At 31.4% G+C, this 27,125-nt stretch overlaps 1 protein-coding gene and 1 long non-coding RNA gene across 2 annotated transcripts; one reads left to right on the top strand and one right to left on the bottom strand.

The window, feature by feature from the left end:
* Positions 1-265: 265 nt before the first annotated feature.
* LOC114171058 (protein argonaute 7-like) lies at positions 266-3,788 on the top strand. Its single transcript, XM_028056329.2, has 2 exons — positions 266-1,891; positions 2,089-3,788. The coding sequence occupies exons 1-2, from the start codon at positions 621-623 to the stop codon at positions 3,545-3,547; spliced, it is 2,730 nt and encodes a 909-aa protein (XP_027912130.1). The 5' UTR covers positions 266-620; the 3' UTR covers positions 3,548-3,788.
* Positions 3,789-9,138: 5,350 nt separating this feature from the next.
* LOC146888457 (uncharacterized) lies at positions 9,139-11,162 on the bottom strand. Its single transcript, XR_014992886.1, has 2 exons — positions 10,615-11,162; positions 9,139-10,549 (listed from the first exon to the last, which is right to left on the bottom strand). It is a non-coding gene; the product is annotated as an uncharacterized LOC146888457 (long non-coding RNA).
* Positions 11,163-27,125: the final 15,963 nt, after the last annotated feature.

The raw sequence follows: 27,125 nt of genomic DNA, 5'->3' as shown, positions 1-27,125 counted from the left end.
GGACCATTTTAAACATTCTGTCAAAATGAGAACCATCCGCAACAAACACTACGAAAATGAAGACAAAAAGGTATTTAAGCCAAATAAAAAAAAACATATTTTAAAATAAAAAAGTTTACATTTTAGGGTTTTGGTTTCTAAAATTTTACATTTGAGGTTTTTGAATTAAATATAGAAAATATTTGGATGAGATTGCAGAATAATGAAGTGGGGAGATGATTTACTTGCTTTTTTGTTGGGTCCAAAAGTAACTGCACTCCTCTCTGAATCACTCACGTAAGATACACCTGTACAACCTTCTTGACTTGACCACTCATTAAAACCTTTTTCCCTCCCTCTTTCTTTCCCCTTCTTCTTCTTCTCTTTCATACCTTTCTTCTTCTTCTTCTTCTTCAATCCAAATCTCATATAATTTTCCATTCTTTCCACTATCTCTGTCACTTCCTTTACTCACTTCCACCATTTTCATCCCTCTGCACCTTTCACTTTTCTCCTCTACTTTCGCCTCTTTATGTAAATCTTCACATTTTTCAATCCACACGTTTTTCCAGTTGCTTCCATGTTCACACTCTGCTGTGTAATTTTCCACACTCATTCACTGCATAAATTGGAAAAAAAATATGATGAACCATGTTGTTTCTTACACCGACTCCGCTCCGAAGGAACTCCAGCAGCAATCTAAGGCATCCCTCAAAGGAAATGATGGGAAGAAACTCATTCCGGCGAGGAAGCCACAGTCAGTGATTGTTGCAAAGAGACCAGACTCTGGTGGCCAAGAAGGCTCTGTCATCTCTCTTCTTGCCAACCACTTTTTGGTACAATTTGATCCATCACAGAACATATATCATTACAATGTTGAAATCACACCCCATCCCTCCAAGGATATCGCCAGAGCTATCAAGCACAAGTTGGTTAATAACAATTCTGCTGTCCTCTCAGGTGCTACTCCAGCATATGATGGCAGAAAGAATCTTTTCAGTCCAGTTGAGTTCCAAAATGATAAGCTGGAGTTCTACATAAGCCTCCCAATCCCCTCTGCCAAGCTTGCATCACCTTATGGAGAAATCTCTGACTTGAGAGAGAAGCATGAAAAGCTTAAACTTTTCAGGATAAATATCAAGTTGGTCTCAAAAATCAATGGGAAGGAGTTGACTAACTACTTGAGCAAAGAGGGTGATGACTGGATTCCACTTCCACAGGATTATCTGCATGCTTTGGATGTAGTTCTTAGGGAGAGCCCTACTGAGAAATGCATACCTGTTGGAAGGTCATTCTATTCAAGTTCAATGGGAAGAAGCAAAGACATTGGTGGAGGAGCTGTTGGATTGAGAGGCTTCTTTCAGAGTCTCAGGCCAACACAACAAGGATTAGCTCTCAATGTGGATTTCTCAGTAACTGCTTTCCATGAGAGCATCGGAGTGATTGCATACCTGCAGAAACGTCTTGAGTTCCTTCGAGACCTTTCTCAAAGGAAGACAGCTCAATTAACTGGTGAAGAGAGGAAGGAAGTTGAGAAGTCATTGAAGAACATCAGGGTCTTTGTTTGCCATAGGGAAACTGTTCAGAGATACCGTGTCTATGGCTTGACTGAGGAGGCTACTGAAAACCTTTGGTTTGCTGACAGAGATGGCAAGAATCTGAGGCTGGTTAATTACTTTAAAGATCACTATAACTATGACATACAATTCAGAAAATTGCCATGCTTGCAAATTAGTAGGAGTAAACCTTGTTATCTCCCTATGGAGCTTTGTGTGATCTGTGAAGGCCAGAAGTTCCTTGGAAAACTCAGTGATGATCAGACAGCACGAATACTCAAGATGGGCTGCCAAAGACCGGGAGAACGAAAAACCATTATTGAAGGAGTCATGAGAGGAAATGTTGGGCCTACCAGGTAGTTTAATTACATGTTATGTTACTATAGTACCATGTTTTTGTTGACAACAAGTTTACCTAACAGTTTTCTTGTTGAATAGATATTATTAATGGTTCTTATGCACTTTCTATGGATCCTTTGGTTGTTTATTTCGAAATATTCATATTGCTTTATGTATTAGTTTCTAATGTCTACAAATTTAATCTTTTTGGCAGTGGTGATCAGGAAAAAGAATTCAAGCTCCATGTCTCGAGAGAAATGACAAAGTTGACTGGCAGAATTCTTTTCCCTCCCAAACTTAAGCTTGGAGATGGAGGTCATGTGAGAAACTTGACTCCTTCGCGTCATGACCGGCAATGGAACCTTCTTGATGGCCATGTCTCTGAAGGAACTACTATTGAAAGGTGGGCACTGATTAGTTTTGGGGGCACGCCTGAGCAGAAGTCCAATGTCCCCAGATTCGTAAACCAGTTATCTCAAAGGTGTGAACAATTGGGCATTTTTCTCAACAAGAACACAGTTATTGCTCCCCAGTTTGAATCAAACCAGATTCTTAACAATGTCACCCTTTTGGAATCTAAGCTCAAGAGGATCCAGAGGACTGCCTCAAACAAACTCCAGCTTCTTATTTGCATAATGGAGAGAAAACACAAAGGGTATGCAGACTTGAAACGAATTGCCGAGACCAGTGTTGGTGTTGTGAGCCAATGCTGCCTGTACCCCAATCTCAGCAAGTTGAGCTCACAATTTTTGGCTAATTTGGCCCTCAAAATCAATGCCAAAGTTGGTGGATGCACGGTTGCTTTGTACAACTCATTGCCTTCACAGTTACCACGTCTCTTTCATATCGATGAGCCAGTGATATTCATGGGTGCAGATGTGACACATCCTCACCCTCTTGATGATTTCAGTCCATCCGTTGCTGCTGTTGTCGGTAGCATGAATTGGCCGACAGCAAACAAATACATTTCAAGAATAAGGTCTCAAACACACAGACAAGAAATCATTCAGGATCTTGGTGCAATGGTGGGGGAACTTCTCGATGATTTTTACCAGGAGGTAGAGAAACTCCCCAGCAGAATTATTTTCTTCAGAGATGGAGTCAGTGAAACTCAGTTTTACAAAGTGTTGGAAGACGAACTTCAGTCAATCAGGTGTGCATGCACAAGGTTTCCTGGTTACAAACCTTCCATTACTTTTGTAGTTGTGCAAAAGAGGCATCACACAAGGTTGTTTCCCCTTGAAACTGACCACTCTTCAACCCAAAACCATTTTCTATATGAAAACATTCCTCCAGGGACTGTGGTTGATTCAGTGATCACTCATCCAAATGAATTTGATTTCTACCTTTGTAGCCATTGGGGTGTGAAAGGAACAAGTAGGCCAACTCACTACCATGTCTTGTGGGATGAAAACCAGTTTACTTCTGATGAACTGCAGAAACTGGTTTACAACTTATGCTACACTTTTGTCAGGTGCACCAAGCCAATTTCTTTGGTGCCTCCAGCATATTATGCCCATTTAGCTGCATACAGAGGCAGACTCTACCTCCAGAGATCAGAGTCCTTAGGTTTGTTCAGAAACACATCTACACTATCCAGAGCTGCTCCTCCAAAGACAGCACCTCTACCTAAACTTAGTGAAAACATCAAGAAGCTCATGTTCTACTGCTAATGATAACTCTTCGGGAATGCCATTCGATTTCTAGATAGTTTTATTTAAATGACATGTAATCGGTTGATATAGCATGTGCAGCATAAATATCATTGCTGCAGAAAAAAATTGAAGACCTGTAGGATTTGCATTTTATTATAAGGCAAAAAGTGTAGGCTGATTAGAAGGCTGTTCGAACTGTGTTTTTCTAGTTTAGCTTAGACATTCATGAGAATTTTAGTATGATTTCATGATTCTTATACAAACTGAGTTACTTCTGAAGGTTTTAAGGACGTTTGCTATTAAACTACTGACAAGTAAAACCATTTTATTCACTTGTGAGCAAATGATTGTGACACCAGCATGCTTATGTCAATGTATTGGTTCCATTCCATGTTATGTTGCTCGGATATGACACCGACACGGATGCGAAGATACGGTTAAATTGAAAAATCATAAGACATGAGACACGTTGTGTATATACATGTTAAATTTAAAACTGTCAACTAACACAATGTCAATTAACACAAAAATGAATTCAATCAATCTATCTAATATTCAATATGCGAAAAGTAGTGATAAAATAAGATTTGTTCCTTATTTTAATTATCAAAATCATGTCAAAGATAAAAAAATATTTTTTAGATTGAACATAGTGTGTCCTACAAGTATCGTACGAGTGTCGGTGTTCGATACGTGTCGGACACGGGATACGCCATTTATGAAGCGTGTCGGAGCATCACATGTAATATTATTTTTACAGACAAATGTTAGATGTTAATACTGTAGTATTTGTAACCAGAGACCCAAATCCACAATCCATTTCTCCCACCTTTCCTCTTACTTTAATTCACTCTTTCCGTTTAATATCTCATTTCAATGTTAAAATTTTATGTATTCTTTAGATGAATGCTAACAAATTCATATGATAATAAACATCTGATTTGGCAGAGACAAAAAGTATATAGCTTCAACCGAAGGACAAAATAGTTGTCAGTTCCTCGTGTAATCATAATCTTCAATTTTCAGGTTTAGGTAGTTGTGCATCCAGTATGTGCAACTAGCTTGTTACCCTAGCAAACGTGAACTACTTGTGGTACAAAAGCCAGACTAACAGCACCTATTTTATATAACTATAAACATGACTTCATTCAAGCACAATACTAAAGAAATGAAGCCAAGTCCAAGGAAACTAGAAGACAATCACAATAAGTGTCATTAATAAAACAACTGGACCATTGTTTTGGCATGCAATTTATGCAACCATAGATTTGTATATATCTCTTTATCTATTACACCTCTCATTTCTTCATCAATATATACTGAAAATAAATGTTGCTAAACCTCATTTGTACACGTAGTTAATCAAGAGGAAAAAAAAAACACAGAAAGTGGCGTAAAAGAAAGAACTGGAGCATTTTGTTTTTGCATGCAATGCAATGCAACCATGAGGGTGTATGTGGCAGGGTAAAGAATCGAAATCTGAAAGCAAAAGACAAGTTTATGGGTATACTAAAAATCAAAGGTGTAAAAGACTGTTGTTGGACCCACAATGGTACAGAAGCTCAGTTACAGAACCACATTGCACGGCAAATGCCAGCCAATTGTATTATCAGAGATGCAGAGAGAGATATGTGAAGAAACAAAACAAAAGCCAAGAAAAGAAAAAATGGGTTTCAAAAAGAAGTAAAGTGGGTGCTTAAAGTTTCCCTTTTGTCCCTTTAAACTGTATAATTTGTGCTTATTATTATTATTATTTCCACGTTTACTTTCTCTTTCATTGTACATTCATAGAAAAATATTACATAGCCATGAAACCATCGTGGATTGAGAATTTCAGTCAACATTTACTTAATATGTACAGGGCCAAGATTTTTAATTTATCAAAACAAAAATTCAATTGCATGTCTTGTTATCAAAGGTATTGTTCTTTGAGAAAATACCATTCACTATAATTTGAAATGTCATCCATTTTGTAGGTTGGTGATTTTATTGGGATTTTTTTTATACCTATAGTTTGAAATAGTAATAATCCAAAATCATAAAATTGTAGTTCACCTCTTCTTTCAAGATATAGCCTTTCATTACTAGTTAAATCTTAAAGATTATTACATAGTAGTTTCATCATATGTTATAGAAGTGATATTTTTCCTTGATAATTTTCTTGCAACTAAAAGCATTCTTGCCTTCAATCAACTTCACCAACTTTCAAGTTTCATTGTTAGAAAATACATTTCGTGGATGAAAATTATCCACTTGTCGCCTTAATAGCTATAATCTAATCATCTCACACTAGATTATACATAGATAGACATAAAAAATCTATATACTCTCTATATATATACAATACAATAGTAGAGTTGTAAAAGAAAGAAGAAGCCAAACATTTGTTCATCAAGATTTGGAGACACATTGTAGCTTACAAAATTGGTTTTAGTAATTTGAGGTTTTCTTTCCTTGTTTTTTTGTTTTTTGTTTAACTCTTCGTTTGTCACAAAATCAATATCAGAGGCATTTGATTGCAAGCATTGAATGCTTACTTGAATATTGGTGAAGAACATTAAATGTTGTACATTTAATGGTCCTCTTTTATAACAAGTGTTTATCCATCTTTCAAGTGTTTCCACTTCTTCATAAATATAAAAAAATAAATAACAACCAATAAGCACATGTAACAAATGTAAAACTATGTTTATTGATATACTTTGACTTTGATAAAAAATTTAAACTATAAGAATGAAGGCAGAAGATTGCTGTTGACTCTAAATAAATTACATAAGTATTCTCTAAATGAATGGAAAATTTAGGTAAAATGTTTGATATGAATAAATTATAAGAAGAGTGAGAGAAGAAAAAAGATGAGATATTCTCTCTTACTTTTTGATGTGGGTGAGATGCTTTTCAGAACTGCACGTCCATGCCAAGGGAAGGGACAGAAAGAGTGATAAATGAATATGGCTTCTGCCACTGATAGGGACCTGTCCTTACTAAGATCCTACCACATGGTACCTTCACTCTTTCTTTAGGGTCCCACCTATACTGCAACTTACATTTTTATTCATCATATATAAAACTCATGCATAATTTTTACTAAATGCTAGAAATTTAAATTAAGTTTTCAAATTTTATTTGAGTTTTTCTTCTTTTTTTTTACGAGAGGATTTGTATTACAAATAAGATGATGAAAAATGTAGAAAATGGGAGAAAAAAGTGATGTCATGGGAGTGTGGTAGAGTAAAAGAAAAATATTTTCATTAATAAAATTACAATTTTACTTTTACATTTAAAATGAAATATAATGAGTTTAATTATGTCAAAAGAAATTGTGAGTTGTTACTTAAAATAAAGAGGTTTTATTTGATAAAATAAAATTAAAATAAATGTGATTACTAAAAATTAAGTTGAAATAAACTGTATGTAAGTTTAAATCAAATTTTAATTTTAATTTGAAAAAAGTATTTGTTAATGTTTTAAATTATAAATAAAAGTAGCATGATGGTGATTTTCAAATACTGGTAAATCACATGCATCTAAGATTTGTGGTCACCTTGTTTCCTACTATAGCTGTGATGATTGCTGCACAGTGCCACTGTATATAATTAATGTGTGCATCGAAGAGAATCAATGAATCGATCTTTGACATGAACTTTCTATGAGAAAAGCTTCTGCTTATTTTCTTTTTCTCAACAAATTGATTAATATAATCCAAATAGATACATGCATATTTATGATTCTTACGTCTTATCCAAGTATTGTATAGATTTTGGGGCTTCTACAACTTTTTCAGAAACTTTAGTTCATGTAATGAGTGTTACACTTATTCTTATTTGGTATAAATATATATTTGGTATCCAAATTTTTTTAAAGCTCAATTTGGTATTTAAATTTTAGAAATGTTCAATTTAGTATTTTAATTTTTTAAAGAGATTTAATTTGATCATCTCTGTTAAGTTAGAGTTAATACCGTGTCCTACGGACACGTGTCAAGCCATAAAATTTTTTATTTTTTTTATTTTTTTTTTCAAAAAAAATTAATTTTTTTTCAAAAAAAAATATTTTTTTTCAAAAAATTTTATAAACTGCCACGTGTCAGTTTATCATCGTGCCACGTGACAGCTTACAATCATGACATGTGGCAGTGTAATAGTTGTTTTCAATTTCGTACCCTAATTTAAATTTTTGGTTCAATTTAGTATCCAAATTTTTTAAAATGATCCAATTTCGTCCTTTCCTATTTGAGACCAAATTAGTAAATAAGCTTAATTATAACTTATATAAACATGTTAAAATAATTGTTTTGAATTTATACATCAAATCACTACACCTAAATATTCAAATTATTTTATTTTTTACAAGTGTAAAAAATTTCATGTATAAAAAATTACAAAGGTTAAAATGTAAAAAATAAAATAATTTAAGTATTTAGGTAGAATGATTTGATGTATATATTAGAAAAAGTTATTGTAACATGTATATATTGGTTGTAATTAAGCTTATTTACTAATTTGGTCTCAAATGGAAGATAACGAAATTGGATGATTTTAAAAAATTGGGTACTAAATTGAACCAAAAATTTAAATTGGGGTACTAAATTGAAAACAATTATTACACTGTCACGTATCATGATTGTAAGCTGACACGTGGCACGATGATAAACTGACACGTGACAGTTTATAAAATTTTTTGAAAAAAAATAATTTTTTTTGAAAAAAAATTAATTTTTTTTGAAAAGAAAAATAAAAAAAATAAAAAATTTCATGGCTTGACACGTGTCCGTAGGACACGGTATTAACTCCAACTTAACGGAGAGGATCAAATTGAATCTCTTTAGAAAATTGGAGTACTAAATTGAACAAACCAAAAGTTTTGGTATCAAATTGAACTTTTCAAAAAAGTTTGAGTACCAAATGTGTATTTATACCTTGTTATTTTCTAATAAATGATATTTAATTTACTGTCCCTCCTGACATTATTATTAATATCAGTTTTAATATCATTATGTTATTCTTCTATTCTTTTTTTTAAATACTAATTATTTTAAAGTTTAAATAAATTTTAATTATTTTTTCTAAATTTGAGTACTTTATTAAATTTCTATCAAATTATTTTTTTTATTGCATGGATTAAAAATTTGTTGTTGTTTTTTTAATTTGGTTATTATAAAATTACAAATAAATTTTGTTATTTTTATTAAATATATATTGGATGGAACAATTCCAATATAACATTTTTTTACCAAATATTGATAATCAGATTACCTAATTATATCACGAAATGTATGGAAACAAAGTTTATAAGGTGATGTACAATTATTCAAGTGTAAATAAAAATTACAATAGTATTTTAAAAATAAATTAACTGAAATAAAAAGTAAAACTTCCATCGACTCTTACTTCTAAACTTTTTTTTCTTTTTCTTTAATATTAGTAGAATCAGAATAATTTTATTTCAGTTTCTATCGTTTAACATCTCATACAAACCAAACGTAATAGTATCGTGTTTCTTAAAAGTTCCTTAAGAATAACTAACTTCACAATCTATTGATACAATAATCTATTATTCGTATAAATCCACTGCTAATAAATTAAACACATTTCTCAGCGAATAAAATATATCGAAAACTTCAATTCATCATATATATATTATAAAAACAATTACATCAAAATTCTAAAATTCCAAGCGATCAATTCACATTTGACTTCATCAAAATTGTAAATTTAAATATAGAGACAGAACCAAATAAAACAAAAAAAAAAATTCAAAATTCAAATAAATGAACTATACTAACTCAAAACTAACTTCACTCTCAACAAAAAACTCAACCTTTACCTTTTACGTTCTTCCAACAACTCAAAAAACGCAGAGATTATTGGTTTAATGATCCAAACATATCATTGAAATCATAGAAGATCAAGAAATTCTTAAGAATTCATTACAACCACATGCAACACTCCTAGGATCACATGCATGTTAAACACAAATTGACTCAAAAAATAAGATTAAAATTTGAACTTATTCTATAATTAAAATTAATTGGTTCGAATGATTGTCTTTGCTGCTAAAATCACAAATCGAATCTTAAAAAAATAGAAACCAAATTAGAATTTAACAGAAAAATAGGAGAATTCCTAAAAGGATATTCTAAAAAATAAAAACTTTATAAAGAATTACTCATTGTTCTCATTTAATAATAATAATAATAATAATAATAATAATAATAATAAATCTTTGTTTTTCTTCTAATTTTTTTTTCTATCTTATCACATCGGATAATAAGAGACTGTTTATATTATATCATTTAGACATGTCAAAGTGAGTCAACCCGGCTCACACGGGTTGGCTCACCACGGGCCGGGTTAGAAAACGAGTGAGTCCAATCCGGCTCACTTTAAGGTGAGCCAGATTTTTTACAACCCGGCTCAACCCACCACGGGTTGGTGGGTTAAGTGGGTTGGCTCACCAACCCGCATACAAAATTAAATTTTTTATTTTTTTTAAATTTTTTCTGCAAAAGTTTATTTCATTTTTTTCTTACAAGTGCCTATGAGAAAAAAAATCCGAAAAGACCGTTACAGCTGGTCATGCTAGTGATTCAATGATGAAAATTGCACTTAGATTCCCTGAATATGCATTGCTCAAGTCAAATTAGTACTCGCCTCACAAATCTCGATAACTAATTTAACAAATGGAAAACACACTCAATGACTGATTAGAGTTTCGAATAACTGTATATTCAAGGACCTTAACAACAATTTCCACCATTGAAGAACAAATACCAGACGAGCTGTATTGCACCTTGCTAAAACTAATTTACAATCGACTCAAACATTTAACAAGAAAAAGGAAATTGAGAAACACCAAAATTCTCACCACAGAAACTCCAATTAACGCAGAGAGGCCAAACGTCGTCGCAGACCAGTGCACAACACTAACAAATGGCCACCAACGTCGACTCTAGCATCGTCGTAGACCACTCAGACCACCAATGAGCACGCACAGACCAGACGACAGTCAAACAAACGTCTGAAGATAGCATGAGAATAAGAACCCCATAGATGAGCGACAAGCGACAAGAGATAGAAATGCACCTTAGGGTTGGAAACTCAGAATCTGCAGAGGACGTGTGAATACAGGTGCAGATCGCTCAAACCTATGGGGTGTGAATACACCGTTTTGCCGCAGACGACGAACGACCACCACGTCGTAGACACACGATGAACGACCACCACGCCGTAGACACACGACGAACGACCACCACGCCTCAGACCAGACGACCACCACCAAATGGAGGCACCACCATTACCGTGATCGTGATTCAGAGGGAAGGGAAAGGAGCTCAGTGATTTTGATTCGTCTGTCGTGGAAGTGTATCGAAGAAGAGGATTGCAATTAGGGATTTTGAATTCCAATTCAATTTAGGGATTCCAGTTCTGTAACCTAATATTAAAATAATTAATTTTATTAAGTTAGGTGGGTTGGTGGGTCAGCTCACTCAAACTCGGCTCGAACCCGCATAGCCCGTGGGTTAAGTGAGCTTAACCCGTTTTGACCCATAATCACAAAAGTTTTTGTTTTTTCAACCCGGCCCGGCTCGAACCCGTGGTGAGTCGGGTTGACTCACGGGTTCGAGCTCACTTTGACATCTCTAATATCATTTATAATTTTCTTTTCTAACTCTTTAATAAAAATAATAAATATCTTTTATCATTTTATATTAATTGTAATATCATTTATATTAGTTATAAAATATCATATTTTCAAAACGTGAAAACAAGTAATAAAAATAAAAAAAATAATATAACATCACGATTTCTAGTTAACGAAAAATTAAATCCCAAAAAGTTAATTATAAATATAAAAAAATTGATTATTTAGTAGATAAAAAATTTCAATAAAAATTCAATTACAACTATTAAAATTTATAAATATACAACTTAATTTAATTATATGAATTAAAGTTATCCTAAAAGCAAACCAATGCTGAAAATTTTCTCTCAATTTCTCTTGGAAAGATTTCTCGTATCCTCTTGCTAACCTTTTCATCTTCTTAATCACTCATTATCTTATGTACTTCAAAAGTTTACAAATATCAATAAATGAAGAAATATGATAAACTATTTTGTTAGAAATGTATAAGTCATGAGAGAAAGATGAAAGGATGCGTACAAAAAACGTACAAGAAATGTTTGGGTAAAAACTAACTCAAGAGAGTTTTCTATTTTATTTATTAGAACCTCTGTTCAATATATAGAGTACAATGTCCCATTATATAGAGGGAAAAGTAAAAACAAAATAAAATAGAATATTTGATAATAATAAAAGAGAATCAAATATATGATATCTCTATTAATATAAATAAAAGCATGAGATATATAATATCTTTATCACCCATTCTCAAGGTGGGCATGAAGATTGTAAAGACCCAACTTGGAAGTAGCAACCCGAAAAGTATAAGGATGTAAGGACTTAGTACACATATCAGCAAGTTGACTTCTAGAAGGAAACATGGAGAAGGTGAATAAGACCATCAACAAGCTTTTGTCGAATAATGTGGCAATCAAGTTCTATGTGCTTGGTTCTCTCATGAAAAGTGAGATTTTTGGCAATGTGAATAGCATAATTATTGTCACAAAAGGCAGTGTAGGGAGTGAGTACATAAAAATGTAAATCTTGAAAAAGGTATTAAATCCATTGTAGTTCACATGCCAGGGATGCCAAGGCGCGATACTCAGCCTTAGAAGAAGACCATGAAACAGTGGTTTGTTTCTTAGACTTCCAAGTAACCAAAGAGGTGCCTAAGAAAACACAATATCCAGAAATAGAGCGTCGGGTAGTGGCACATGTTGCCCAATTAGAATCAGAAAACACATGAATTTTAAAAGAGGTGTTGGATTTATACAAAAGGCCATATCCAGGAGCATTTTTCAAGTACCGAATGATCTGTAAAGCCTGCTACATATGTGGTTCACGCGGAGAAGAAACAAGCTGGCTGAGTTTTTGGATAGCAAAACTAATATCCTGGTGTTAGTCAAGTAAAGTAATCGTCCAATCAGACGCCGAAAGGAAGAAGGATCTGCTAGAAGAGCTCCCTCGTCGGCATGAAGTTTGATAGAAGGATCAGATGGTGTTGGTGCAGGTTTACATCCAAGCATCATGTCTCTGAAATGAGGTCCAAACAATATTTCCTTTGATTCAAAACTAATCCATTAAGAGAACGAGAAACTTCAAGGCCCAAAAAATACTTGATAGGGCCAAGATCTTTAATATGAAATTTAGAATGAAGATGAGCTTTTACAGTATTAATTTCAGCAATGCTATTGCTAGTGAGAACCACATCACCGACATAAACTAATAAAGTAGTAATATCAGAGGCATATTTCTTCACAAAGAGAGAGTGATCAGTAGAGCTTTGTGTGTAACCAAGAAGAAGTATCTCTGAAGTTAATTTTTGATTCCAATTACAACTGGCTTGTTTCAAACCATATAGAGACTTGTTAAGCTTACAAACAAGATTTGGCCGGGGAAGTGAAAGACCAGGTGGAGGCTTCATATAGATCTCTTCATGTAAGTCTCCATGGAGGAAAGCATTGTCAACATCCAATTGATGAATAAACTAATCACTAGTAGAGGCCAAGGCTAAACGGATGCAGACAGTAGTAAGTTCAACAACAGGAGAGAAAGTTTTAAAATAATCAATTCCCTCGGTTTAAGTAAAACCCTTAGCCACCAATCGTTCTTTAAACCTATCGACTGTGCCATCTGGTTTATGTTTGAGTTTGTAAACCCAACGACAACCAATTGGCTTGATGCCAAAAGAAGGAGGAACTAAAGTCCAAGTCTGGTTTCAGTCAAGAGCATGTAACTCGGCATCCATAGCATATTTTCAACAATTGTGTTGAGCAGCTTCTTTAAAGGAGAAAGGTTCAGCTTGGGCAGAAATATTATGACAAAAAGCAGTATGGTCAGAAGAACAATTATCATAAGAAACAAAAGAATGCATTGGATAAGGTGTAGAAAAAGTAGAGCATGAAGTGGAAGCAACACCACAATAATATTGATCTAAGTATCGAGGCCTGTTTTTCACTCTATGAGATGTTCTAAGATCAAGATCAATAACTTCAGCAGTATCAGAAACAATACTAGTAACAGGGTCCGTAGTAAGGTCAGTGGCATGTGAAACAGGTGAAGCTGGAAAATCATACATGCTAATATCATAATTATGAGAATCATCAATTGAAGAAATAGAGTTATCAGAAGACAAAGAGAATGAGTAAGGAAAAATATTTTCATGAAAGATAACATTTCTAGTCACAAAAATAGACTTGGAGTGAAGATCATACAAAACATATCTCTTTGTTCCATATTTATAACCAAGGAAAACACATTTTAAGCTTCAAGAATCCAATTTAGTTCTTCCAGTATTGACAGAACTAGCGTAACCCAAACAACCAAAAACTTTTAGATTAGAAAAATTGGATTTAGTAGAATAGACCAATTCATAAGGAGATTGATTACTGAGAAAAGGAGTGGGTAACCTATTAATTAGATGAACAACCAATTTAAGGGAATAGGACCAAAAAATGTTGGGTATTTTTGCTTGAAAAAGAAGAGCACGACACACATTAAAAAGATGTTGATGCTTTCTCTCAACAATCCTGTTTTGTTGAGGAGTTGCAACACAAGAAGTTTCATGAAAAATACCCTTGCTATTATAAAAATCATTAAGAAGAAACTCTTTGCCATTATCAGAATGTATTTTCTTAAGCTTGCAAGAAAACTGATTTTCTGTCAAAATAATAAAGTCTTGAAGAAGAGATCTGACTTCTATTTTATTTTTAAGAAAAAGAATCCAAGTAAATATGCTATAATCATCAACTATAGTAAAAAAAAACTTGTATCCATCAATGGAAGAGACAGAAATCGGGCCCCAAATATCAACATGGATAAGTTCAAAAAATTGAAGAGATTTACTCGTGCTGGAAGAATATTTCAGACGTTTTTGTTTCGCAAAAGCACAGGCATCACAAGGAATAATAGAAGGAGAAAAAATATCAGAATGATCAGAAAGAAGAAGCTGTAAAATTTTATCAGATGGATGACCAAGTTTCATATGCCACAAGTTATAAGGACTAACATTATTAATGAAAGTAGAATGTGGTAAAGAAATATTTGTGTTAGATATACTCAAGTTACGTCTGTCTTGAGAACTATCTAAGAGATAAAACAGACCTTGATGTTTCATAGCTGCTCCAATTGTTTGGAAGGTATCTGTCTCCACAATAAGACAAGTATTTTAGGAGAAAAACATAAGACAATTAGTAGAATTAAGCAATTTTGGAATAGAGATGAGTTGAACAGAAAATTCAGGGACAAAAAGAGTGTTGTGAAGGATAAGATTGCCCAAGACAATGGTACCCGAGAATTTAGCAATGACAGAATTTTGGTTGGGTAATTGTATAGAAATAGGAGAAATAGGTTTGAGATTTTGAAATAAAGATTTAAAAGGACAAATATGGTCAATAGCACTACTATCTAAAATCTAAGAAGAAAAGGGAAAAACAAAACCTGTGGGTTTGGTAGTACATTGATGAACAACAGTAGTTGTGGAAGAAGAATCATTGGGAGACTGCTGAATCAAGGCGAGAAGAGCTTCATACTGCTATCTAGAGAAACCAAACTGAGCTTCAGCTTTGTCATCCTTCCTGACACGAAGATTGGCAGTAGATGAGACAATATCAACCATACTAGCATGAGCAGAGGGCTTTGAAGGAGGAGGTTGGACTTTAGTGTGGAGGTTAGAGCCTTGAGGCACACCATGCTTAATCCAACAAGAATCAGAGGTATGATTGGTTCGGTGACAATGGTCACAATATCTAGGATTGCGGCCACCACACCGAGGAAAGCGGTCTCGTCCATGATTGCTAGAGAAGCCACCGCGAAAATTTTTACCATGAGTATTGGCCATGGCAGGAAATCAACAACAAAGGAAAAAAATGTGGTTAAATCTGATACCATGTTAGAAATGTATAAGCTACGAGAGAAAGAAGAAATGATGCGTACAAAAAAGGCACAAGAAAAGTTTAGGTAAAAACCAACTCAAGAGAGTTTTCTATTTTATTTATTAGAACCTCTATTCAATATATAGAGTACAATGTCCCATCATATAGAGGGAAAAGTAAAAACAAAATAAAATAGAATATTTGATAATAATAAAAGAAAATCAAATATATGATATCTCTATTAATATAAATAAAAGCAGGAGATATATAATATCTTTATCATATTTAAATATTATAAATGAAAAAATATTTTTTTTAGCTAGTAGAATAACTATTTGCTATTTTACTTTCTTCTCCTTATATTTATTATTATACTTTTTGCTACGCTATTTATTATAATCTATACACAATATGATGGGTTTTAACCTTTTTTTACCTTTTACTTCTAAAGTTATATAAATTATATTTATGTTTTTTTTCTTTTTAATTCCTCTCACTTCTATCTCATAACTATTTCATTTTCAATCACCTATCAAATCTTTTTCACTACTTTTTTTATAACTATTTATGTTTAATGATTACTAATGTGTTTGAGAGTGCATTGAAAAATTGATTTGTGAAGAATCGATTATTGGACGCAGAAGCTTATAATATTAACTTCTCTTTGTATGAGAATTTTGTAGTTCAAAATTAATTTTAAAACCAAACAAAACATGACTTTATATTGAAACAACAATTACACGTCAATGAGACGTGAAACCAAACACACTCTACATTTTTTATTTCTCATTTCTCTCTCTCTCTCTCTCTCTCTCTTTCTCGTGATTCTTTATTGTAATAATCCCCAAGGATTGTTGTAAATATACACATATATGAAGATTAAATATATGCACATGTGTAATGATACTTATGTGGTTGAAGACAATTCAATGTGGAGTGGACAACTATGTATAATGATACTAACCAATTCAAATATGACTAATTGAGAAAAGTCATTCTTAGATGTTCCTAAACTAGGATCACCAGTTTATGTACACTGAAGTACAACCCCACATAACCCATCCTTTTCATGGATAGTTTTGATAAGTGTGATAATTACCTATTATTTATACTTATTACAACCTCTTAATTGTCTTTTATTCATGTGTTTTGTGTTAAACCCATGAAGAAATTTAGGAATTTGTATTTAAATTTCAAAAACATGTTACTTTGTTGTTTGTGAACTTTTGTAGAGAAAATGGAAGATTGAAGAAGAATCTCTAGTAGCTGCCTGGAGTCACTCGCCCAGCAACGTAGACGTGCTCGCCCAGCTACCAAGACTTGCTAGCCCAGCGAGGAAGGCTTATTTGCCCACCGAGAATGTCTTCTGGCCCAGTGAATATCACTTTTTGCATAAACATTAAAAGTGTGAGACTTGAATCGGCTGAAACTCAAGAGAGAGGCCGAGGCACTTCTGGGGCTCAAAGGATTCATCTCTCTCCTTCCATTCCACCATTTCAACTCCATATGTGCTCTAAATGTATAGGAGTAGCTAAACAACTTAAATGCTGTCGAACGGTGTAAACAACTTAAATGTTGTCATGAAACATATTTCACATGTCAAGAAAAAAATAATGTAATTGGGTTAAAAGAACTATATTCATTCATTTTTAAAGTTTGAGGATCAAAATATATCAAAGTTCTGAGAAAGAACGAATTCCAATTTTGCATCAAATTGTAGGGACTAATAACATATTAATATTTAACCCAAGAAAAAAAATGAAAGATTGCATTTTCAATTACAAAGTTGGTAATTAATTTTACATATAAACCTTGGTTTAGATTTTTAATTTATAGTTTCACCTTTTTAATTTATATTTAACATAAGTTTTAATAATAATACATAAATTGTTCAAAAAAGTGTATAGTTGTGGAGTCGTTCATACATTGTTGTTTTATTCAAGACACACTAATCAATAATATTAACTAGTGCACATTCACCCATATAATTTATTTTTCTTCAAGACACAATGATCAATAAAATATAGTCACAATTATCCATACTTTAGTTTCTTTCAAGGTACACTGATCAATAATACGTACCAATATTTTTACTACAATGCATTATTTTCTCTACTTACACTTTTGTGTGTCCGTTATAGTACTTATTTATATTGTTGCTTTAGTAATGCACATAGATTATACTTATCTCTCACTTCATTATTCATCAACTATAAATTGAACCATCTACATATTTAAAACCATTGTCTCAAAACACATAATTCGAACTAAACAAAGAAAACCATTTTTCCACAACATCAATATTCACCTTCACATGGACCAAATTTGCCTCACAAACACAAATTTTTATCTCTTCGTTTTGTTTGCAAATGACCAAATGACATAAAGTGAGAAAAATGTCTAATTTCAATGTGCATATCCTAAATTATTTTAGATTGGATCTTCATCCGTTTCTCCTCAAAACTTAGAGCTTTCTCATCAAGAAACATCAACCCATCATTCAAGAGTTTCTACTCTATTTGAGAGACTCCTCAACAAAATCTAGTAAGAACATTTGGCCCCGTGGAACCTAGGTAAAACTACTCCTAAACCATAAGTCTTATGATAATATATACTACAATTGAATCATGGATAAAAAGAATGTAGTCTTTTTTCCTTAACTCTTTATTTATCTTTACAAATGATTTTTTTTGAACAATGTTGTAACGACGCACATTCTATATATATATATATATATATATATATATATATATATATATATATATATATATATATATATATATATATATATACTTTATTATAGATACTCTTAACCATCCAAATTTAAAAAATTTATCGATCATATTTGAATTATGTCAATATTTGTTAAGAATACAATGTACATTTTACTTTAATAGAAGATTTTTTTTTGTAATGATTTATGAAAACAAAATTGAAGAATAAAATAGGAGATAAATTTTTTGCACACAATATAATTATTTACATTAAAAGATAGATGATGAAAATTTTAGATTTAATTTAATTGTTGATAGGTTCAATAATTTAAAAAACTAAACAACCATCTATTTGATATATATATAATTTCTTTTATAGCTATCATTACATTAAATTACATACTCTTTTTTGTTATATTAGTTATAATAATAAAATATATAAATTTTAAATATATTATTTTAGTTATTCAAAAAATTAATAGTCAAGTCCGCAACTATTTATTAGGTCATTTATAAACATTTTTCATCTCAAACTCATATATAAGTAAAGTATATATATATATATATATATATATATATATATATATATATATATATATATATATATATATATATATATAATTTATGTTGGATATTCTACCTAAAACTTAAATTTATATTTGATTAAAGAATACCTTAATAAATAATATATTTGACAATTTACTCTTAAAATAAATTATAACTAATTCTTTAAAATCTAACTGGTCGCTTAATCACAGAAAGTAATGGATTCCAGTCCATTCATTCATTTGTAGTTTAGGGTTTAAATATGTTCAAACATAAATGAATATAAAATTGGAAGAAATTAAGTTTAAGTTAGGAAAAACTTAAATTAACATTAACAGGTCATGTTAGACAATGAAAGAATTCAAAATAAATAGTTATATAATGATATTTACCATTTTTTTTGTTATCGGCCAGGTGATAACATAACGGTAATCTCATTAGTTTTTATTTATTCAAAAATTAAAATAGAAAAATCAATTAAAATCAACTTTTTTAATCAGTCATAATTTTTCTGAGCTGTTTGGATTAGTGACTTTACCTAATCTATATCTTGTTCCAATTAATGAAACTGACATTCTAATATGATTTGTAAAATCATGAAGAGATAAGACTTAACAAATAAGTTAGTTTGGCTGATCAAATTGAAATCTTATTTATTTTGTATATTCAACAAATATTAAAAGAATTTCATTATTTTTTTTAAGTAATAAATGTATTTATCTTTATACTTATACAAATATTTATTGAATAAATTTTTATAAGAAAAGAAAATATTATTATTAGAGATTCAATGAAAACTGTTTTTTTTTTCTGTTTAATTCTAAATGATAATGACAAAAAATTATAATCATATAAAAATAAAAATAGAGTAAAATCTAAATTAAAGATTTTTAATAATTTAAAACAAATAAAAAATAATATATATATATATATATATATATATATATATATATATATATATATATATATATTGTAAGACCCTAGGAAATGACGTTTTAAAAGTGATAATGGTTTAAAAATAGTGAGACTCGATTATTTTAATATTAAAAGGTTTTAGTATAAATAGAATTGTTATAAACGAGTTTCATTATTTTAAAACACACCATCTCTCTATAAACCACTTTTCTAGAGTTCTCTGACTTCTCTCTAGAGATGTTGTCTCTCTGGTCGTCTGATTGAAGAATCAAGACCATAGGATTGATCCTCTCGACGAGTTCTTCAAATTAGACCGATCAGTTTCTCCGTTCGTGTAAGTTGATTTTCCGCTCTCTTTTTTAGTCTTTTTCTGTTGCATGCAAGCCCTTTTCCGCTTGCATGCGACGTTTTAATCATCAGTATGAGTCTCTGTTGATCAGTGACCATAACGGTATGTCCTGATCGTTCTTGTGATGTTTTTATGTGTAGATAGAGCATCTTGTGGAGTTAGAGGTGTTGACGTTTTTAAGGCGTTGACGTGTCTAAACAGGATAACAGGTAAGAGAAGCTAACTATTTTGCTTGAATTTCGTATAGAAATCATTTTGATGACTTTGAATTGCCTGATTGAGTGTTGTATGAGTGATTTAACTGTGTAATTGAGTGTATGATTGGATTGTGATAGATTTCTGGACTGTTGCATGTGAGAACAGATTGGGAATCTGGTATTTTCGCCTAAGCGAGTAGCTCTCGCTTGAGCAAAAACACCAAAAACTCATCCCCTGTCTCTGCGCGAGATCTCGCCTAGGCGAACCAGTCTCGCTTGAGCGAGAGTCATTCTCGTCTAAGCGTGACAACTTAGCCTAAGCGAGAATTCGCCCAGCGTTTGGGTTTTTCTCTGTTTCGAGCCTCGTTCAGGCAAGAATGACTCGCCTAAGCGAGAGAGCCCCTTTCGCCTGGGCGTGACCTTCCAGCTTGGGCGAGAACCTCTGCAGTTGAGTGTTGCTTTCTTGTTCTAATGGATGAAGCTATGTTTAAATATTAAAATGTGAACTTAGTTATGATATGCATGAATTGTTATAACTGGTAATATGTGTGGTGAAATTTCATGAAGTTGGAATATGAGAAGAAGTGGTTGAATTAGAATTTCAAGGGAAATTCAAAAGAGTATGTTAGTGTGTGTAAGGACACGAGGACTCCGTATGGGTTGGTATCCTGAAACTCCAATAATCATTCACGCTTAGATAGAGCAGAATGGATTATGTCGTGAGGAGTAGCAGGAGGTCCTAGTCTTTGGACTTGATAAGTCTTAGACGCGAAGGGGACTTACTCTGTGAGTGGTTGGGTGATAACCCCTTGTGTCAAAACTCTACAGAGTTTGGGAACCTTCACAGGTGCAAGCCACCCAGAGATCCAATGTCGCTTACATAATCCGGATATCGAGTCTAGAGTAATATATATGCATTGTCTTTGTGGTGGCCTATGTGATTCTGGTGAAAATGAGAAAGATTGCATGATTTCTGTTTATAATTGAACTGTATGATGCCTTTAATCAGATTAGCTTACCCTTGCTTCTGTGTGTCTGTCTCGTGTTGTATGTTTCCTTTTGCGATGATCACCTATTCGGTGGGAGCAGATGTGGTTGCAGTGTCAAAGACACTTATGGAGGATGAAGAACCATCGTTTAAGTGTTGAGGAGGAGGTTTCCAGTGGGCGGTTTAAGTGGTCAGTTTAAGTATAGAATTTATTAGTTTAGTTTAAGTGTATAAGTGATATATTTTTATAGTCATATTTTTGTAAGACTGTATTAATATATTGTGTACACTAGATTATCTGTTTTGGAACCATGATGAAATTTCCTATTTTTATTAGTTTTAAGATGCTAAAATTGGGATATTATATATATATATATATATATATATATATATATATATATATATATATATATATATTTGCAGCACCCATCTAAAAAAACGCTAAATATTATTTACACTTACTTTATCAAATTGAGTATTTCATGTTGACATTAGAATAGTTTGACAATAGCCACAAGCACATATTTATTTCTCATTCCAAACTCACAAATTCTAATCACAATTAATAACTATACATACTTATGAAGTTTCTTACTTAAATTTAATTTTAAACAAGAAATTATTTATTTTAAGTTTGATATTTCAATACTGGTTATTTTAAATTTCCTTATACATATTAGTTATATAAATTATTTAAAAAAAACTCTAATAATATAAATAACTCAACTTCTACATAGTAAATAAACCAAATTATAGGTGGACCATATGCACCAAATCCATGTTTGACTCAACCCATAACAGTTTAACGTATATACCTACCAAACCCGAATTATAAGGCCCTTGTTCTTCGGAGTTAGATGTTGCAAAATATATATATATATATATATATATATATATATATATATATATATATATATATATATATATATATATATTATTAGTGATGATGAGTAAATTCAAAAGGATTAGTGATGGTGACAGAAGGTTGCCGAAAGCTAAACTAAATCTACTTTGAAAGATAGTTGAAAAAGTAGGAAAAACGATATTTTTACATTCTTTTTATAACCGTTGAAAAAATGGATAGAAAAGGAAAAATATGAGATAAGAAAGAGAAAAGTATAAATATAAATAATTGAAGGTTAAAATAGATGTTAGAAAAAAGTGTAACATAACATACATGTTGAAAATATTGTATGATTACACAGCGAAACCAATCATAACCAAAATAATGTTATGAGAAAAATTGAAGATGTCTGTTCTATGGTTGTAGAAAGTTAGGAAATGGAAAACCTTCTCTCCAGTGCCAAAATATGTAGAGAAATGAAAAAAAAAATTATATGAAAAATATAAAATGTTTGGTTCCCTGAAAACATTAATAGTAGTTTCTCTTGTCCTCAAATATGACTAGACACACTAATAAAAAATATTCTCGAAATTAACCTCCATTTTTCGTAACTTAATTTTCTCCTCTCGCTATTTATCTATACCACACGTAAATTCTCATAATATTTAATAAGAAAAAAACTATAGAAATTAAAAAATGTCCTACGAAAGAATTAACATTTTTTCTCGCAACTTAACAAGAATTAAGATAAAATAATGAAGATATATTTATTTACACTTCTTTAGTATGGAAGAGAACAAGAAAAAATAATGTATTTTAAACATGATTTGTTTAGTTAATTGTAGATGATAATATTGAATGAGCTCAATAGAATGAAGAAAGAACACGACACCGAATCAAAATGACACTTCGATGTTTGCTCAAGACAATAATGAGTAAAAATATGATTATTGTTTAGTTTTTTCTATGAAAGTATATTTAGAAAATTCAACACTAATAAAACATATATTAACCATATAAGTCATTTAATTACACGATATGTTATGAATAATAATGTAATAAAAATTAAAATTCATTATTGCAAAAATAATTTTTTACGATGATGTATTATGTCAATTATACTCTACCCAGTTAATAATTTCTATGCAAAAAATAACAATTTTATAAATATGACAATACTTTTTATATCGGTTATAATTGAAAATGATATAAAAAGTTGACGAAGTAATAATTTTGTAATGAAATATAAGACTTTTTATACCGATTATACTTAAAACCAACATAAAAAGTGAAACACTGATAATTTTGTAATAAACTAGAAGATTTTCTATGTTGTTTCATTACTATAATTGACATAATATCTTAAATTTTCATATTTTCCTTTTTGCGTATCACTTCATTTTCCTCCATTTGTTCTTCTTTGTACTTCTTCTCTCCTTTTCGTTGTACTCTCACTTGCCTCACTCATGTTGAAGTCTCGTCCCTTCATTCGCATTTGCATTACTCTCGCATTCGTTCCTCCCTTTCTTGGTCCTCCCTCTCCTGGTCCTCCCTCGCCATCACTCCTCCATTTTCTCTTTGTAACTTTTTTTTTCCTCATCGCCACATGTGTATGTGCTTTTCTCGCTCTTTTCTTTTTTGTGCTCTTCACTGCACTGTCGAAGTCTTTCTTTGCTGCACTCTCGCATTCGCTACTCGTGGTAATATTACCGCTCTCTTCGTTGTAACAAATGTGTTTGCTCACTTAATTTATTTTGTATTTTTTCCACATTTAACTCTGAATTGAAGTTCAACAGTTTTGGATGATGAAGTAGTTAGGGAGCGAGAAGTAGTTGATGGAAGGTTTGAGATCTTGCGTCATTGTTTAGGTTTTGATTGAGAATTTGGTAGAAAATTTTTATGCCGGTTGTTCTAGAATCAACATAAAAAGTAGTAACTTTCTAAACCTTGTATATCTATGCCAATTCTAGAACTAACATAGAAAGTCTTAACATAAAAAATCTTTTTTTAACCGGCTTAAAATAATTTCCTGAATAGACTACAATAGACCTGCTTTAGGATTTAAGTAAATTTGGCTCAAGACCTTGTATAACTGACAAGATTTTGTGTCTTAATTAATTAATTAATTAGCTTTGGTTTACCGATGCTGCTCAAAATATGATTCTATACATGATACTAAACTAAGTATTGAGCGTTTCACAATGCATTGAAATATAACTTGATTAAGGTAAATTTCTATGCTTCAACAGACTTTCTAAACTAAAACTATTTCATTAATTAAAAAACATTTGAAGCACGAAAATGATGATCAATAAAATAAAGCACTCTGGGTAAAGAAAAGGTCATAACTATCGAATACATGTTTCATTGGTCAAACTTCTTAGGTTTTGTATTTTTTTCCTCTCTTCTTTGTTTATCTTTTATGCCTTTTTTTTATGCTCAAAATCTTAGATTTAGGAACTGTTGGAAAATTCTTGGTTAAAAATAAAGTCTGAAATTTGTAGGTTGAGAGATTAGGGAGTTGTTGGTTTGTGAGATTAGGGAGATTAATTCTCTATGTTGAATGTTTCTCCATCATATGTAAGAATAGAAACTCTTGTAGTGGAAAAAGATCCTTAAAATGGGTTTTAACTTCTGAATGGAGAAAAAAATTTACATGGAAACACTTCAAATATCTGCTAACGAGAACCCTTAACTGTTTTTTTCAATTCAAATGAAGGAGTAATACTTTATGGAGGACGAAAGTGAAATTCTGAAAGCAATATATCAATAATCTTCGAAAAGAAGTTATTTTATTAATAGTATACCCATTTTAAAATTGCAATTATTATTATTATATTTATAAAAACTAAATTAAATACTTTTTACAATATTGTAGATTGTTATTTTAATTTAAAATACATTTAATTAATATAAGGTAAAAAAATTTAAAAATAGTCACTTAAAAAAATAAAAATAGTAAATTAATTATTTAAGATTAAAAATATATTATTTGAAAAATAAAAGTTCAAAAAATGTGTAAAAAAAATTCTTTATATAATAATTTTGGTTGTTGTGCAGTATATATATTTTCATTAATTAAACCATTTAAGTGCACTTATAACATCCGTGTTAAAGTTTAAAACCAATCATACATGGGTTTTATATACTTTAACATGCTCATATAATCGGTGGTGTCATTGTATGATTTGAGGTTTTCAAATTAGATGTAAAGGTACACATATGATGTCATCTATGAGGAGATGATGCCATTTTTTGTGTTGTTGATCGTAATAAAGGATGTTGGTTGACGAAATTTGACCCAAACAAAATGTGACCGAATTCGATTGAGTTGGTAATAGTCACAATTAGGTCGAATTTAGTCGAGTTGGCTTTTATTAAATTTGGTTGAGTCATCCTAATTGAATTTGATCGAGTCGACCTCGACCGATATTTAGTCGAATTTAGTCGAGTCAGTCATTACTAAAATTTGGTCAAATTTAACTAAGTCGACCAAGGCAACCCCAACTGAAATTTGACCAAATTCAACCGTATTGGACACGACCAAAATTTGGTCAAATTCAACCCAGTTAGCCCTGATTGAAATTTGACTTAGTCGGCCCTAGCCAAATTTTGCTAAGGCGGTCCTGGCCGAATTCGGCTTAGTCAGCCACGACTGAAATTCAGCACAATTTGACAGAGTCGGCCGTGTCGAAATTTGTCTGAATTTGACCCAGTCAATCGATAAAAATTTGGCCAAATTCGGTTGACTCAACTAAATTTGACCATTGATTTTTAATTTTTCTCCTTTTTTCGAGATTGTTTTTCTTAAATAAATCAACACATTCAAAAATAGTTCACAAATAGTTCGGTTCAAAATATTGCAATTCTCAAAAATAGTGTAATTTGGTTCAAAAATAGTGCAGTTCGAAAATAGGTTAAGGTCCATAGCAGTTTAGTTCATTTCATAGTATAGTTCAGTGTAATTCAATGAAATTTAGGGTAGTGTAGTTTTGTAGAATAAAAAGTAGTTCAATTAAGTGGTCTAAACTAATTTTCATTTCAATCCGGGTAAACTACTTTTTGGTTCATTGTAGTGTTTAATAGTTTAGATTAGTGCAGTTCATTTTTTCCATCCCTAGTTTGCTTGATGTGAACAAGAAAAAATGTGTTGTCTTTGATCAAACCTTTTGTCCCTAGTGGCAAAGCGAGCTATCTTTAGCTTAATACTAGTTTAGTATAATGTTTGGGTTGAGAAGGAAGACCATGAGTTTATAGCCAAGCTTACGCTTTAGGTTGAGGATTGATTTGGTCTCATTAGGTCTAAGCCTCACGTCCTAAGCGCTTAGGATTGTAATTCTGCTCGCCATTATTATTTATTAGCTAGTAACTTGATCTAAACTTGTAATGTGTCATGATTGACCTAATGTTTATTTTTGGGCATTCCATATCTTTGCATCCTCTTAAGACATTCATGTTTTTTAAGTTGTAACATCTTGTTATGAGGTTGCAAAGTCTCATTGCACTATTATCATTCACACATGTGGTCGCCATGCTCTTTCTACATCTTTTCATATTTGAGGTCATTAATGATTGAAAAAAAGGTTCATCTTGGTGGCTGATGAGTTAGAAATATTTTGAGTTCTTACGAAAACATAAAATGAGCATCTTTCTTTGAACTATATTAGATAGATGGAAACTTCAATCTTTGAGTCGAATTATGGATATGAATAAGAAATGGGATCAACACCAATAAATACTAAACACAAACCTAAATTGATGTTAACATACAAATAGTGATATAATGTTGAAGTCAATGCATTAAAAAAAAAAAAGGATAATTGTTAGCATTTGAGAAAATAAGTTTAGGGGAATTTCCATATTTTACATCTGTTCTTGTACAAACTTTGATGATTTTGTCTTATATAATCATATTAAATAATAAATTATTGCAGCTAAATAAAATTAAGTTGTTAAATTTTTACTTTTGAAGTATTTATTAATTGATTTATTAATAACTATAATAAGATATGATATTTATATTTTAAGAAAATGGACAAGCATAAAA

The sequence above is a fragment of the Vigna unguiculata genome, chromosome 2 (assembly GCF_037176805.1).
Source record: "Vigna unguiculata cultivar grain cowpea cultivar isolate G323 ecotype 2 chromosome 2, ASM3717680v1, whole genome shotgun sequence".
In the NCBI taxonomy this organism is placed as follows: Eukaryota; Viridiplantae; Streptophyta; class Magnoliopsida; order Fabales; family Fabaceae; genus Vigna; species Vigna unguiculata.
The sequence above is the reverse complement of the archived record's forward strand: the minus strand, read 5'-3'. Positions and strand labels throughout refer to the sequence as shown.

Excerpts from the sequence above, each read along its gene's own strand:
- LOC114171058 (XM_028056329.2), top strand. The coding sequence starts at position 621 with ATGATGAACCATGTTGTTTCTTACACCGACTCCGCTCCGAAGGAACTC. Across the intron at positions 1,892-2,088 it reads GGAAATGTTGGGCCTACCAG|TGGTGATCAGGAAAAAGAAT; the intron begins GTAGTTTAATTA and ends TCTTTTTGGCAG.